This window comes from Rattus norvegicus, chromosome 20 (assembly GCF_036323735.1).
Source record: "Rattus norvegicus strain BN/NHsdMcwi chromosome 20, GRCr8, whole genome shotgun sequence".
Taxonomy (NCBI): Eukaryota; Metazoa; Chordata; class Mammalia; order Rodentia; family Muridae; genus Rattus; species Rattus norvegicus.
Genome location: NC_086038.1, coordinates 55,268,989 through 55,281,963, shown reverse-complemented (window position 1 = coordinate 55,281,963; position 12,975 = coordinate 55,268,989). Strand labels below are relative to the sequence as shown.

The 12,975-nt window shown below is 39.2% G+C and overlaps 1 protein-coding gene across 11 annotated transcripts in view; it reads right to left on the bottom strand.

Annotated features, from left to right (window-relative positions):
* Ascc3 (activating signal cointegrator 1 complex subunit 3) overlaps positions 1-12,975 on the bottom strand; it is a 282,945-nt gene that overhangs the window by 90,411 nt on the left and 179,559 nt on the right. For 10 of the 11 annotated variants that reach the window (XM_063279181.1, XM_063279180.1, XM_006256602.5 and 7 more), the window contains 2 exons: positions 12,551-12,683; positions 8,404-8,529 (listed from right to left, as the gene is read on the bottom strand). In XM_063279181.1, the coding sequence (XP_063135251.1) occupies positions 8,404-8,529; positions 12,551-12,683 (259 nt within the window). Of the gene's footprint in view, positions 1-8,403; positions 8,530-12,550; positions 12,709-12,975 lie in introns of those variants that run through there. The other variant, XR_010060704.1, reaches the window with a different exon arrangement.

The window sequence follows — 12,975 nt, the reverse complement described above, 5'->3', positions numbered from 1 at the left end:
AATATCTGCATGAAGTATAAATGAATTTGTGGTTGTACAGGGATGCCTTTTCCAGGGTATCCCATTAGCTGTATGCAAATATTCCAAAATCAATTCCAAGAGCAATTCCTAACCCGGAATGCTCTGCAGCCTGTCATTTAATGCAAGGGATACTCTGTCTGTGTGCATTCTGTCCTGCTTTAAGAATGAAACTTTTTGAACTACATTTGGAAGCCTGTTTATATCTTTCTAGTGTAGTACATGACAAATTTTACTTGTAAACTGTTAGGACACCACGTAGTACTTTGCAACAGCACACATACAAAGATGCACAAGAATAATTCAAATCTGTTAATTGCTTTTTAAAGACTATTTTATAAAATATTTATTGTCATTTTTATTTCTACAGATCTGTTGAAATTACATATTGCATCCTTTTGGAAATTACTAAAACTTTTTGGTGATTTTACTTGCTACTGATACAAAGCATTCTTCTTCCTTTAATTCTTATTTTACCTTAATTTTTTTTTCTTTTTTAATTTTTTTATTAGATATATTTCTTTACTTACATTTCAAATGTTATTCCCCTTCCCGGTTTCCTGTCCATAAGCTCCCATTCCCTCCCCTCTCGCTCCCCCACGCAGGTATTCCCCCTATACATCGCCCTTATTGCCCCCCTATATTCCCCTGCACTGGGGGTCCAACCTTGGTATGACCAAGGGCTTTCCCTTCCACTGGTGCCCAACAAAGCTATTCAATTCTACACATGCAGTTGGAGCCCAGGGTCAGTCCATGTATAGTCTTTGGGTAGTGGCTTAGTCCCTGGAAGCTCTGGCTGGTTGGCATTGTTGTTTTTATAAGATTGCAAGCTCTTTCACCTCTTATAACCTTTCTGCCTCCCTTTTCACATAAGTCCCTGAGCCCTGGGGGTGGGGTGGGAATATTTGATAAAAATGTCCCATTCAGTAATAAGTGTTACAAAATCATTCATTCTCTGCACATTGTGTGGTTGTGGGTCTCTGTGTTAGTTCCCTTCTACTAGAAGGAAAAGCTTCTCTGATGACAACAGAGTGAGGCACTGATAGTAGCATGCCATGGAGAATAATTTTCCTGCCATGTTCCTTAACAGAACAATTATTTTACCTTAATTTTAACAGACATTTATAACTTTAGTTGAACAACTGCTATATACATTTTTTTTTTCTGACTAGAAAAGAATTCCAGGTCTCATAAACTCTTTGAGTTTATGTATTTTCTGGAAGTCAATAAAATACTCCCTTTAATCTCAAGAGAAAAATCAGTTTAAGAAAAGAACTGTGGGAAACTATTCAAGGCACCACATAATGAGAAATAAAACTATGGTTTTATGTGTGGTCTTTGTGAATTGTCAAGAAACCCCAGATAATATACCAAGGACAAATAATCCCAGGGACTACCTACGGGTAGACTATAAACAATGAAATCATACTACCAACTGGTGTCTTCTACATCCAAGTTGAGTGAACCTCAAGAAGAACTGACTGGCCTTTAAATACCCAATCATACTTGTTATGTGACTAGTAGCTTCATTAAAGGTTGCATATTGACTTGATCACAGCTTTTTGTAAATTCACTTGAACCTCACATGGCATCCATCACTAGCTTACAAATACCTAGGGATACAGTCTTCCCTAAACAGTCTCATTATACTACCCCTAAATGTGCTTCACTCACAATGTTCACTCTCCACCAGCTTCAAAATACACAGATGTTGAGCTTACCTGACCCTGATCAGCTTTGCAGTGCTAGGCTTGGGAGAGATACCTACCTCCCAGTCCTATTAGGAGACCTGACCCAAGAGCATGAAAACAAACCTGTCTGCCCCTCCCTGCATAGAAACAGCTGCAGCCCAGGGGAAGAGGCCAGCACAGTAGAGCTGGCCCTAGTGGATTGGTCACAGGTGAGCTGGCCTGGAGAGTGGGAGCAAGGAGAGCCAGAGAGCCGGTGGGATAACCAACTCAGCTACCACCCAGGCTCAGATCCAGGAGTTTGAGTTGGCCCACCCCAACATCTACATTGTCTATCAACTGCAAGATACATGACGGTGTTGGTCCTATAGATCCAAAGCTGCAGGATCTCCATGACATAGAGCAACAACCTGATATCCGTGAGAAGTCCCAGTGAAGATCCAGTATTGATAGTGTAGCAGGAAGGCATAGGCCTTGAACCAGACCAAGGACTCACTACAAGGAACATTTGAAAGAAAAGCTATTTAGGCAAAAGGGTATGCTGTGGGACACACTGTGGCATACTGCAGCTTCCATGGCGAGATGCTTTTGTGTTGTTTTGTTCTTGTTTGTTTTTGCTTTCATGTATGTTTTCTTTTGAGGGGTTGCAAGGTCTGCGAGTGGATATAGAGGGTCAGGGAGATAAGTGGGATTGGGGTGCATGATATGAAATTCACAAAACATCAATAAAAAGTTTGGGTTTTTTTGTTAAAAAAAATACACAGATGTCAACACTGACCATGGGGCATTACGCTCATACCCCAGAGATCCAACATAGCACAACAGTCTTCCAGAAAGTTTACCTGGTGCTTCTGAAAATGGAAGACTGAAGTCAATTTTCAAAACGCAGGTTGTAGTTGCTCTCTCAGCTTTCCATGAATATTGAGAAAAACAGGTTTGAAAAACCTCTCTTTCTACATAGTTCTAAAAGCAAAATCCAACTTGAAAGTTTGTAATCAAACTCCCAAGGTCACTTCAGTGAATCAGAAGATTGCACCATCCTAATAAAATTGTAGGTTCTGTCACCTAACATCCACCAAACACATCTATATGGCTAGTCTCAGGACTCCTTTTACAGGATTTTATAAATAGGATATCTCTTGGTGGGTCTAAATACTATACACTTAATCCCCTAAGTAGACAATGTAAAGACACAGTAAGTTTATTAGAAACAAGCTATAGCATCACTTGTAGTCTTCAAACATTACTGTACTTTTAAGTGCTATACTTGGACAAAGAATTCATGAGAATCTTCAGATTAGTTTTAACAGACAAAACGTCTTTAGTGGTCATGACTGTCCTAAATTGTTCATTGGGTATGAATTTTACAAGCAATCGGCATATTAACCTAATTAATTTGGTGTATTAGTGGAGCTGAAGAGTATTCCAGGCTGCATGGTGAGAGCCACTATAGTGTAGTGGAATTTGTGACCCTTTCCAAGGCAGTGGCTCTTGGAGCTAGGAGATGTGGACTGGTTTGGTGATCCACTAGTGTCAGGATTCTTTTCTGATAGCTCTATGAAATCAATCAACAGACTTTGAAGGCTCTGGCCAAACTTTGGCTGGTTACAACCATGATGGGCAGGCTTGTCATACGTTGCGCCACTGGGAACTGGGCGTTGGTGGCCACCACAGCAAACTCAAATACGACAACCTTGTCTGGCTTTGTATCTCGCCCTTTGTGCTTATCAAGCCAGGTGAAGTGGGAAACCATGTGTAGTGCGTGCAGAGAGCTGGTGGTAGTTCCTGCAGCAGAAATCAGAAGAAAGGGCAGCACATCAGGCTGCTTCTGCCCTCATAGCTCCTGGATGTATCTGTACATCCCACTGTGGCTCACCTGATGGCTGCTACCAGAGAAAGGCCAGTTTTGTTCTGCATGCTAATTACAAAGCTACTGTGCTCTCTTGCTTGCTTTCTCTCATATCGTCTTGAGACACAGTTTTGCTATGCAAGCCAATATGAGCTCTACTGTGCTTCCACAGTGACAGGATTGCATGTGTGCACTAGGATCCCTGGATATATCCTCTTCTACAAGTTCCCAACCTTAATAGCTAATTTCCTATGTTTTAAAACTACCGTTTTAAAGTTGCATATGGCTAACAATACATGTTTAGTTTGACTGAAAAAATGGATCTGAGTTGGATGTGCTGAACTGAGCACTGGACTGGCAGAAGGGGCAGAGGAGGTAGAGATGGCAGAGGCAGAGGCAGAACGTATCTCTGTGAGTCTGAGACCAGCCTGATCTACAGAGTGAATTCCAGGACAGACGAACTCCAGAACAGCTACAGTGAGATACTGTCTCAACTTCCAACGCCCAGATAGAAGTAAATGGATCTGAGAATTTATGTCATCAAACAGGGAAATATAAACCATGGTCAGGATTTACTACTGTAACTGACCTAACATGACACAAAATGATTCTGCCCATGTCCTGTGTTGAAACACTGCAAATGCCCCTTTTACCTACAATGAAAAAGCCAAGGTTGTGGCCTATACAATCCCACATGACTTACTTCACCACAGCAAAGCAGAAACTTTTGCTTACTTGACTAATACGTCCTCGAAACAGCTAGACTTGTGGCTGGAGCATTACGGTTGTCCAGTGAACACTTTACCAAGAGCTTATACTGCAGAATAATGAAGGATGGCTGCATTCTTTCCCAAGGTATCTCAAACATTTACTTAGGGAGCTACTAAAGGAACAAGCACACGTGCTACATAGGTAGTCAAGAATGGATATTTCGCATCCTAACAATCAGCTGATGTTTCATTTATCAGAATATGATTGGAATCTTTAAGACTTTCACAGCCTGGCTGGCTATGAAGGCTGGGGAGGGTGTACCAAACAGGATCAACAGTGGCAACAAAGCCCCAAGGCAGAGAAACCTGTTTATGGAGCTGCTGTGGGTGAATACAGTCCTCTGCTATCTCTTCTAGTGCCTTTGGGAACTGGTCTACAGGTCAACAAACAGGGAAAACAACTGCCACCAGTAGAAACTTCTTTAAGCCAGGTCATTAAGATGGTGGACTCTTTGGACACCTAGTCCTCAAACTTCCTCTTAGGCAATGATGACCATAAGACAAAGCTTGTGAGGCAAAGTGAACTCTGCAAAATATGTTGATTCACATAAATGCTGAGTGCAAACAGGGTTGACACATAAGTCACAGATACGCTTGAATCAGAGAGCTAGTATGTCTTCCTTTTAAAATTCATTGCTGTGCACCACTTCTAGTTCTAGCTCTAATTACTACTATTTATTATGGCTGTATATAGATTTCCTAGCTATAAAAAATAAAATGAAGCCAATTCAATCCAAAATCACTGGGAAATTTCTTACTCATTATCTTAGAAGAAAACCTATCAACAGAAGGGTCAATGGCATCATGAATTCAGTGACGACGTACTATTTAGGATAATAATAAATCATTTAATTAATAATTATTTTTAATTTAAATATTAAATAACATTAAAATGTTAAATATATTAGCAAGTTTCTATGACACTCTCAGCCATTGTTCAATTTCAGATTATATCATAGATGGGAAGCAAAACAATCTAATAGGAACTTAGACATAAGCGTTTGGAGTTCGGGGACTGAAGTCTCAGTAGCAGATTACCAATCTATAATTATGAGAAACCAGTATTACTGAACGGATGAAGTCAACCTAACATAGCAAATGCAGGGGGAAATGTGGCAATCTGCCTCTCTGCCTCTGTGGATTTATAAACAAGTGCATGGCCCTAAGCCCAGAGTTACTATCACTCACTGGGAAGCATTGGGAAAATAAGGGGAATCAAAGCCCAGTGCTAAGTTCATCACCTTCAAACCAACCAGAGCCCCCAGGGACTAACTCACCATCCAAAGAGGACACATGGAAAGACCCATGGCTCTAACTGCATATGTGGCAGAGGATGGCACTGTTAGTCACCAATGGGAGGAGAAGTTCTTGATCCTGCCAAGGCTGGATCCCCCAGTGTAAGGGAGTCAGGGTGGGGAGGGGGAAAGGAGTGGGTAGTTGGGTGGGGGAACACATTTCTAAAGAAGGGGGGGAAGGATGGAAGGGGGTTTATGGACCGGAAACTGGGAAAAGGAAAAATTTGAAATGTAAATAAAAAAAATCCAATAAAATAAAAAGAAGTTCATAACCCCCCGCCAAAAAAAAAAAAAAAAAAAAAAAAAGAAAACCAAACCACATTTTCTACACAATTAATTTAATTTTTGACAAATAGTATTGATAGAGCACAAATGAGACTGGAATAGGGTAACTTATCCCAGTGTGTGTAGCAGCAGTTGAAGAGTGACTGAAAGTAAGGAACGAAAAAGGAAAACAAAAGGAAAGATAGGTTCTAGAGTAAAAGCCAACATGGTGAGTGGCGGTATCAACAGAAGAAAAGGAGGTCAGAGACTTTTCATAGGTTTATGATGAATTCAGCTTTAGGCATAGTAAGAATGAAATGCTGTGGGAAGTCTGTGCTGCAGGAGTCACAGTGAGAAAATACTACAGTAATTTGACAGAGCAAAGTGGCCAAGTGGTATGCAAATGCAGAAAGGACTTCTACAGAAGAACAAATACCATGTGATGAGAAGAGGACAGTGTTTCACTGGTATTATAAAGATGAGATGTGAGCACCCTTCTGCCTAACACAAACCAAAGGATGACATACAAAATAACCAGCCAGCATTCATCAAGAGCAAAATCTTCAGACACAGAAAGTCCCCCCCTCCCAAAAGTCACCGGACAGACGGAACTAAAAAACACAAAACAGTCAAGTGTAATACAGAATATCAGCAGGTTGGATTCTAGTGTGTGTGTGTGTGTGTGTGTGTGTGTGTGTGTGTGTGTGTGTGTGTGTGTGTGTAGGGGAGGGTTGCAGGACAACAAACAGGTGAAACCCGAATAAAGGCTGTATGTTAGTTAGCTAATAGTATTGTGCAAATGTCAATTCCATGAGTTTGAAATCTGCAGTGTGGTTATAAAAGGTATTAGCATGGGGAAGAAAGGCAAGGTGGTATTATTTTTGAAAGACTTTTCTTAAATTCTTCCCAAAGAAACCTTAGCGCTTTTATTTTTATTTATTTTTTAAATAACATACCAAAAGAGCAATGATTTTGTGGACACAGTAAGACGCAGTCTGCAACCTTCTATTGAATTCGATTGTCCTATACGTTTGTATGCTAATGATATAAGCTAACTGAAGTAATTAGGTTTTTAAAGTAGTCTTCAGGATAGTAGAGACCAACAAAGCAAATGGCAGAATCACATCTCATTAACTGCGTTAATTGTGTTCTTTACAATCAACAGGATCAAAGTAGCTTTAGTCTGATTGCCTGATTCAGTGCGACCCAAGAGGATCTCGGGTATTCCTCACATTGAGATGAAGAAGGCACTAAAAGGTGAAGCAACCCATGATCGGAAAGTTAATGAAGAGTGACACTGAGACAAGAATCACTGTTCCTTGGCTTTAAATCCCAAAGTAGTTATGGGATACAGGGCAAGGAACTTACTGTATCTTGCTTCCATTTATTTCTTCAGTTATCAAGCAAGCTTGGATTAAAATACATGGAAAGTCCAACACATTGCTCTACCTTTACAATCTGTTCCCTTCAAAAAACCTGGAGTTCTAGATGGTCACCTCTTAACTGTGCTGGCACATTCCCAGATACCTTAATAGTTAAGGGACTGTAAGCGAAGAACACCACAATTTAAAACTGCTATCCGTGTAAGAAGAAATGCTGGTCGAAAAGACATTTGTTTATATCTCCAAAGTAAGATTTTATAATGACATTTCTTACCATGATTTCTCTGCTAAAGACCTCTTAATGTCTTAATATTTCATCAGGAATACCTCAGATTTGACCCATGCTCCCTTTCCTATGTATGTGCTCCAGCCCTTAGCACCTTCCTCTATTAGTAAACACCTTTTAACTGGTCTGTTATAACTGTCTTCCTATAAAAACTGATGCTCTGCCAAAGTGCCTAGGAACTGAAACACAGCCAAACATACCGAGCCGAACCCACGGGCTTTCCTTACCTCCTGACAGGATCAGGGGTCAGCATGGTGCCTGGCTCCCTCCAATGTTTTGCTCTATATTCTGATGGGAACAGGTTTAGCCCCATACACTGCTCTCTGACTACAGCAAGTCTTCATATGCTCCAACACTGTTCTAAGACCCAGGAGGGTCCTTTGCTTTTAGTCTTCTAAATGCTTTTTCTTTTCTACTATCCTTGTCTACTCCCATAAATCAAATACACTGCAATCATCTCTTCTCTTCCAGGGTTCTTGTTAATCCTAAAAAATGCCTCATAAACTTCCCTCATTCAATTACAACACTCTTATTTTCCTCTGAACTCCAACTGTACCCAAGACAGTCACTATCACAAAGTTCTAAGGATTTCCTAACGACCTCCAGGGTTTTGTTTCTCAACTGCATAGGAAAGTACCCCATGGCAATTCAAAAACTAGGAAATGTATAAACCAACTCTGCTGATCTGCACTATGACCATATGAGACCTTACCTAATTTTCTGGCAAAATGGCATCACTAATCATCTCATCAAGAGCTGACAAACATGCAAAGATTTGGAGTTTCTTGTAAGTACTTATGCTTTCTGTGCATATAATTTGCAATTCCTCTTTCAAAGAACCCCACACTTACCTGGGATTCATGATAAGACGTCGGAAAAAGTAAGTCCAAGTGATATAATCCAAGGCATCTTGCTTTGATGTTATTGTACCTCCCGCAATCTCTGCATTTAAGTGGTCAGACAACACTCCTAATAAGCTATATATGGAATAAAAGACAAGAAATACAACGAACAAAACTCACTTAACTCAGTCAAGACTCAGATTTTTATGTTCTAAGCTATAGAGAAGCATTTTAAAAAATTTATATATTAGCATAACTGTCCATAATTTATAAATTATTTATTACACACTATTTAAAGATAACTGTCAAAAGTTGCTACAAATTCATTCAGGACCACAAAGTTAGGAACACATTATAAATTAGCACATGTACACTTACACTCTTTCTTTCTTGTTAAAAAGTATGCTCTATTTTTCATATGAATAGGAACAGAGTCCAGAGAGTGCCACAGAAATGAAGAATTTCCCCAGGATACCTGAAGTAGTAATAATCCACTGAAAGCAATCACTGCTACTTGTCATCTGGTAAATACCCAACAAATGGTAACACTTACAATCAGTTTTTAAGAACAGCATGGCTATGTAAAGAGGAAGAGGGCTGGAAATGTAGAGGAGATGAGAATCAAGAATACTGTGTGTGAAATGAGAACATAGGAAGTACTGCAGTAGGAGTGGGATAAATACTGGGGAAGAGTACAAGGCAACTGGTGAGGCAGGGCTGACAGGAGCAGCAGCCGTGTTTCCCCCATTCACTTAGTGAGAATTAAGTGCATGGAAAAACAGAGCAGCCTTCTGCTAGGTATTGTGGTGTACGCAAAGGTGATGAGATGTGTTCAAAACTGGAAAGAACACACTAATTGTAGTTTCTTATATAAAATAGAAAAAAGCAAGCAATATTAAAACGCTAAATAATTACACACAGGAACTTATGCAAGTATTCAAATTAGTTTTTGCAAAGGTCATGAAGAGATTAAAAAAAAATACCCGAATGTAAAGACTGTTCTTTATGTCAATCACAATGGACTGTGACAGAGCAAGCATGGACACATCAGAATGAAAATACCGGCAGTATCTATTTGAGGGCAGACTACAATCTTGCAATTTCATTTTTTCATTACAACCTGACAGAAAATCATTTACATGTAATGCTGGAAGGGTAAAATGCGTCACAACCACACTGTGCACAGCAGTAGAAAACCGGGAACCTTAGCAGTTCAGAATGCTTGCAGAGGACCTGACCTCGGGTGCTGGTACCAATAAGGGAACTCAACAGACTTTAACTCCAGGTCCAGGGATCTGATGCCCTCTAGCTCTGTGGGCATGGCAGGGCCCTGGTACCCTTACATACATCCAGGCAAATCATGCATGCACATAAAACAAACCATTAGGAGGAGAGAACTGGATTGCTAAATGTGCACTGACAGAGGAATTAACTATGGAATATTCCATGACACAAAATATCAGCAATGGGCAAAGCACTAGAAAGGTTATCTTCTTACTATACAATATTCAGAGTAAGGCAGTTTTTTTTAAAAAAAAAATACTGGGTGTATTATATCAAATGCTTTAAAGATGCTTTAAGATGGTTTCTCACATGTTTTTGTCCTGAATATGATTCACTTTTTTTCAGAAAAGAACTTTTGCATTTATAAAGTACACTTGTAACTATTTGTATATATGGCTGAGTTTAATTTAGTGGTGTCTCGTTTTGGAATTCTGTATTCATTTAATAGATGCACAAGTCTGTTAAGTTCTTAAAAGATTTCATAATGAATTTTATCATCTAAGCTATTCTGACCCCATAAAAACAATTCCTATTGCTTCTTTCATCTGTCCTCTGTTTCCTAGTTTCTGTCTCTGGATGTCTCACTATGTAGTCTAGTCATGGTTGGCCTGAACTATGCTAATGTAGACCAGGCTGTCCTGAAAATTACAGGTATTTTCTTATATCTGCTTCCTGAGTGCTGGGATTGAAAGTGTGCACCATTACACCCAGAAAACCCTACCTTTTCTATTACTAGAAGAATGCTCATTTATGACTGATGCTATTCCTTCGATATTATAGAATTCAACAGTGAAGGAGATTTCATTATGAAAAACGTTTACATTTTGAATTCAATTGCTTTGAAATACCAGATTGTGATGACTTTTCTTTTTTATTGTGATAGTTTAAGTAATTTTTTAAAATAAATTTTACTCTGTGAGCTAAACTGTAAAAGTCATTTCTGTAGTTGCCTGTAATATCCTATCTTTTAAAATATCTGATGTATAATTCTGATATTTAGACATGATTTTCTTAATCTTTGGAAAAAAAAAAACAAGCAAACAGTAGAGCCTGGTGGTGTAGTCCTTTGATCCCACTTTCTCAGGAAAGGGGTGCAGAGGCATAGAACCTCCAAGTTCAAGGCCTGTCTAGGCTATTGAGTGAGTTTAAGATCAGTCTGAGTAACTTAGTAAAAATTTGTCTCAAAATAAAAAGCAAGAAGACTAGTGGTATACTTAGTACTAGTGCTTAGCATGCCTCAAATGCCTCAAACTACACAGACAAAAGGCAAAGCAGGTAAATGAATGGGATTGTATAAGTGTTTAATAAATGTTTACCTTATAAAAGATTTGATTGGGTATTGAGGGTTGGGAGAAAACAGGACTGAAGCCCTGAGGGCCAGCAGAAAGAATGGAAACAGGTAATCTTGGGAGGTAGGAGTTGGGGAATCCTTTAAAAAGTACCAGAAACCTGGGACACCCAACCAATGGACAGAAGCTGGGGACCCCTGTGGTGGAATAAGGAAAAAGCTGGAAAAAGCTGAGGAGGAGGGCAGCTTCATAGAAGACCAGCAGCCTTAAGTAACCTGGAACCCTGAGATCTCTCAGACACTGAGCCACCAACCAGACAGCACACACCAGCTGACAGGATGACCCCGACACATATACATCAGAGGACTGCCCGGTCTGGCCCCAGTGAGAGATGATGAACCCAACCTTCCAGAGAGGCCCCAGGAAGTGGGGGGAACTAGGGCGGCAGTGGGTGGGAACATTCTCTTGGGGACAGGGGAAGAAGAATGGGATGAGGAACAGTCAGAGGGCAGACCTAGACGGGGATAAAGACAGGGCTGTAAAAAGGGATTAAAGAATAAAATAAGTAAATAAACCAATGAAAAAAAATAAAAGATTTACCTTTATTTTCAAGAGTGCCTGTGTGTGTGCATGCATGCTTACGTGGGGATTGGTGCATGTGAATACAGCATATTTAGAGGCCAGAAGATTACATGATCAGCATTATAAATTGTTAATTACATGTCTCCTTATTATGAACATTATTAATTGCAAAAAAAGAAAGGTACCTAAAGCAAATACCAAGGAAAACACAAATTCCTCCAAAAAGTAATACTGTGCTGAACGCTTTCCAACAGATAGCAATTCTAGGCTTTGCTAGAAGTTCCATTTTATACAAAATGAAGAGAGAAACACATTGCTCAGTGCCACGCAAGTAAGTGGCAGAGCTAAGAATTCAACCTGGGTCATCTGGTGCCAGAGTCAATGGATCAGTGTACACAGAGGCCTTAAGAGCATACAATAATATTTCTTTTAAAATAATAATCGCAGCTGCACATCGTCTCACAGCAAAAATTACATGGTGAAGTTCAGCTCAGCTATAATTTTTTTCTAAAATATTAGAATGCTAGACCAAAAACTATCGAAACAAAATAAAATTAAACAACCACACATCACCAAAAAAAAAAAAAAAAAAAAAAAAAAAAAAAAAAAAAAAAAAAAAAAAAAAGAAAGAAAGAAAAAAAAAAGAAAAAGCAAGCATGGAGTTTTGTGTTGGCCAATTCTTAGGCACCAGTCCTGTCCCAGAGTGTGGTTGATATTCAGTCACTTCATTGATAAAAACCAATTTTCCCAAGAGATATCAATAGCAAATAGGTTCTTTGTTAGACACTTTTGTTGTTTTTGTTTTTTGGTTTTTTTGAGCGAGACAGAGAAGTTGAGGGGATGAGGGGAGGTTGCATGAACACTGGAGGTGGGGATAATCTGGGAGGAGTTGGGTATGGGGAAAGAATATAATCAAAACATTATAGGACAAAACTTATTTTTAATTAAAAGGAATACAACCAGGAAAATACCAACTCACTTTAAAATGAAACCCAACTTACCTCGATTCCACTGGGAAAGGTTCATAAAGAAACTTTTTATAAAAATCCTTTTTTATATCATGAACTAGAATTACAGCTTTGCCCTGGTCATCAAACTGAGGTCTCCCAGCTCGCCCCATCATCTGCAGTACATCTATGAAGAGAGAATAAATGGCATTCTGCAGTGACACAGAGCATGAGATAGAATTATTGATCAGGGCAAGCTTCTGACAGAAACAATTAACAGTCATTAGAATATTTTAAGAACATGTGTGTGCTTCTTTGATCATTACTAATACATTCTCTTACTTATATATAAATATACATGCACTATATATAATATATATATTATATTAAGTAACTGTGACTTAAGTTTCAACTCTTAAAATGGTAGCTTATATTATTATTTGTGAAATAAATTTCTCTTGAGTTACATGACTTAAGAT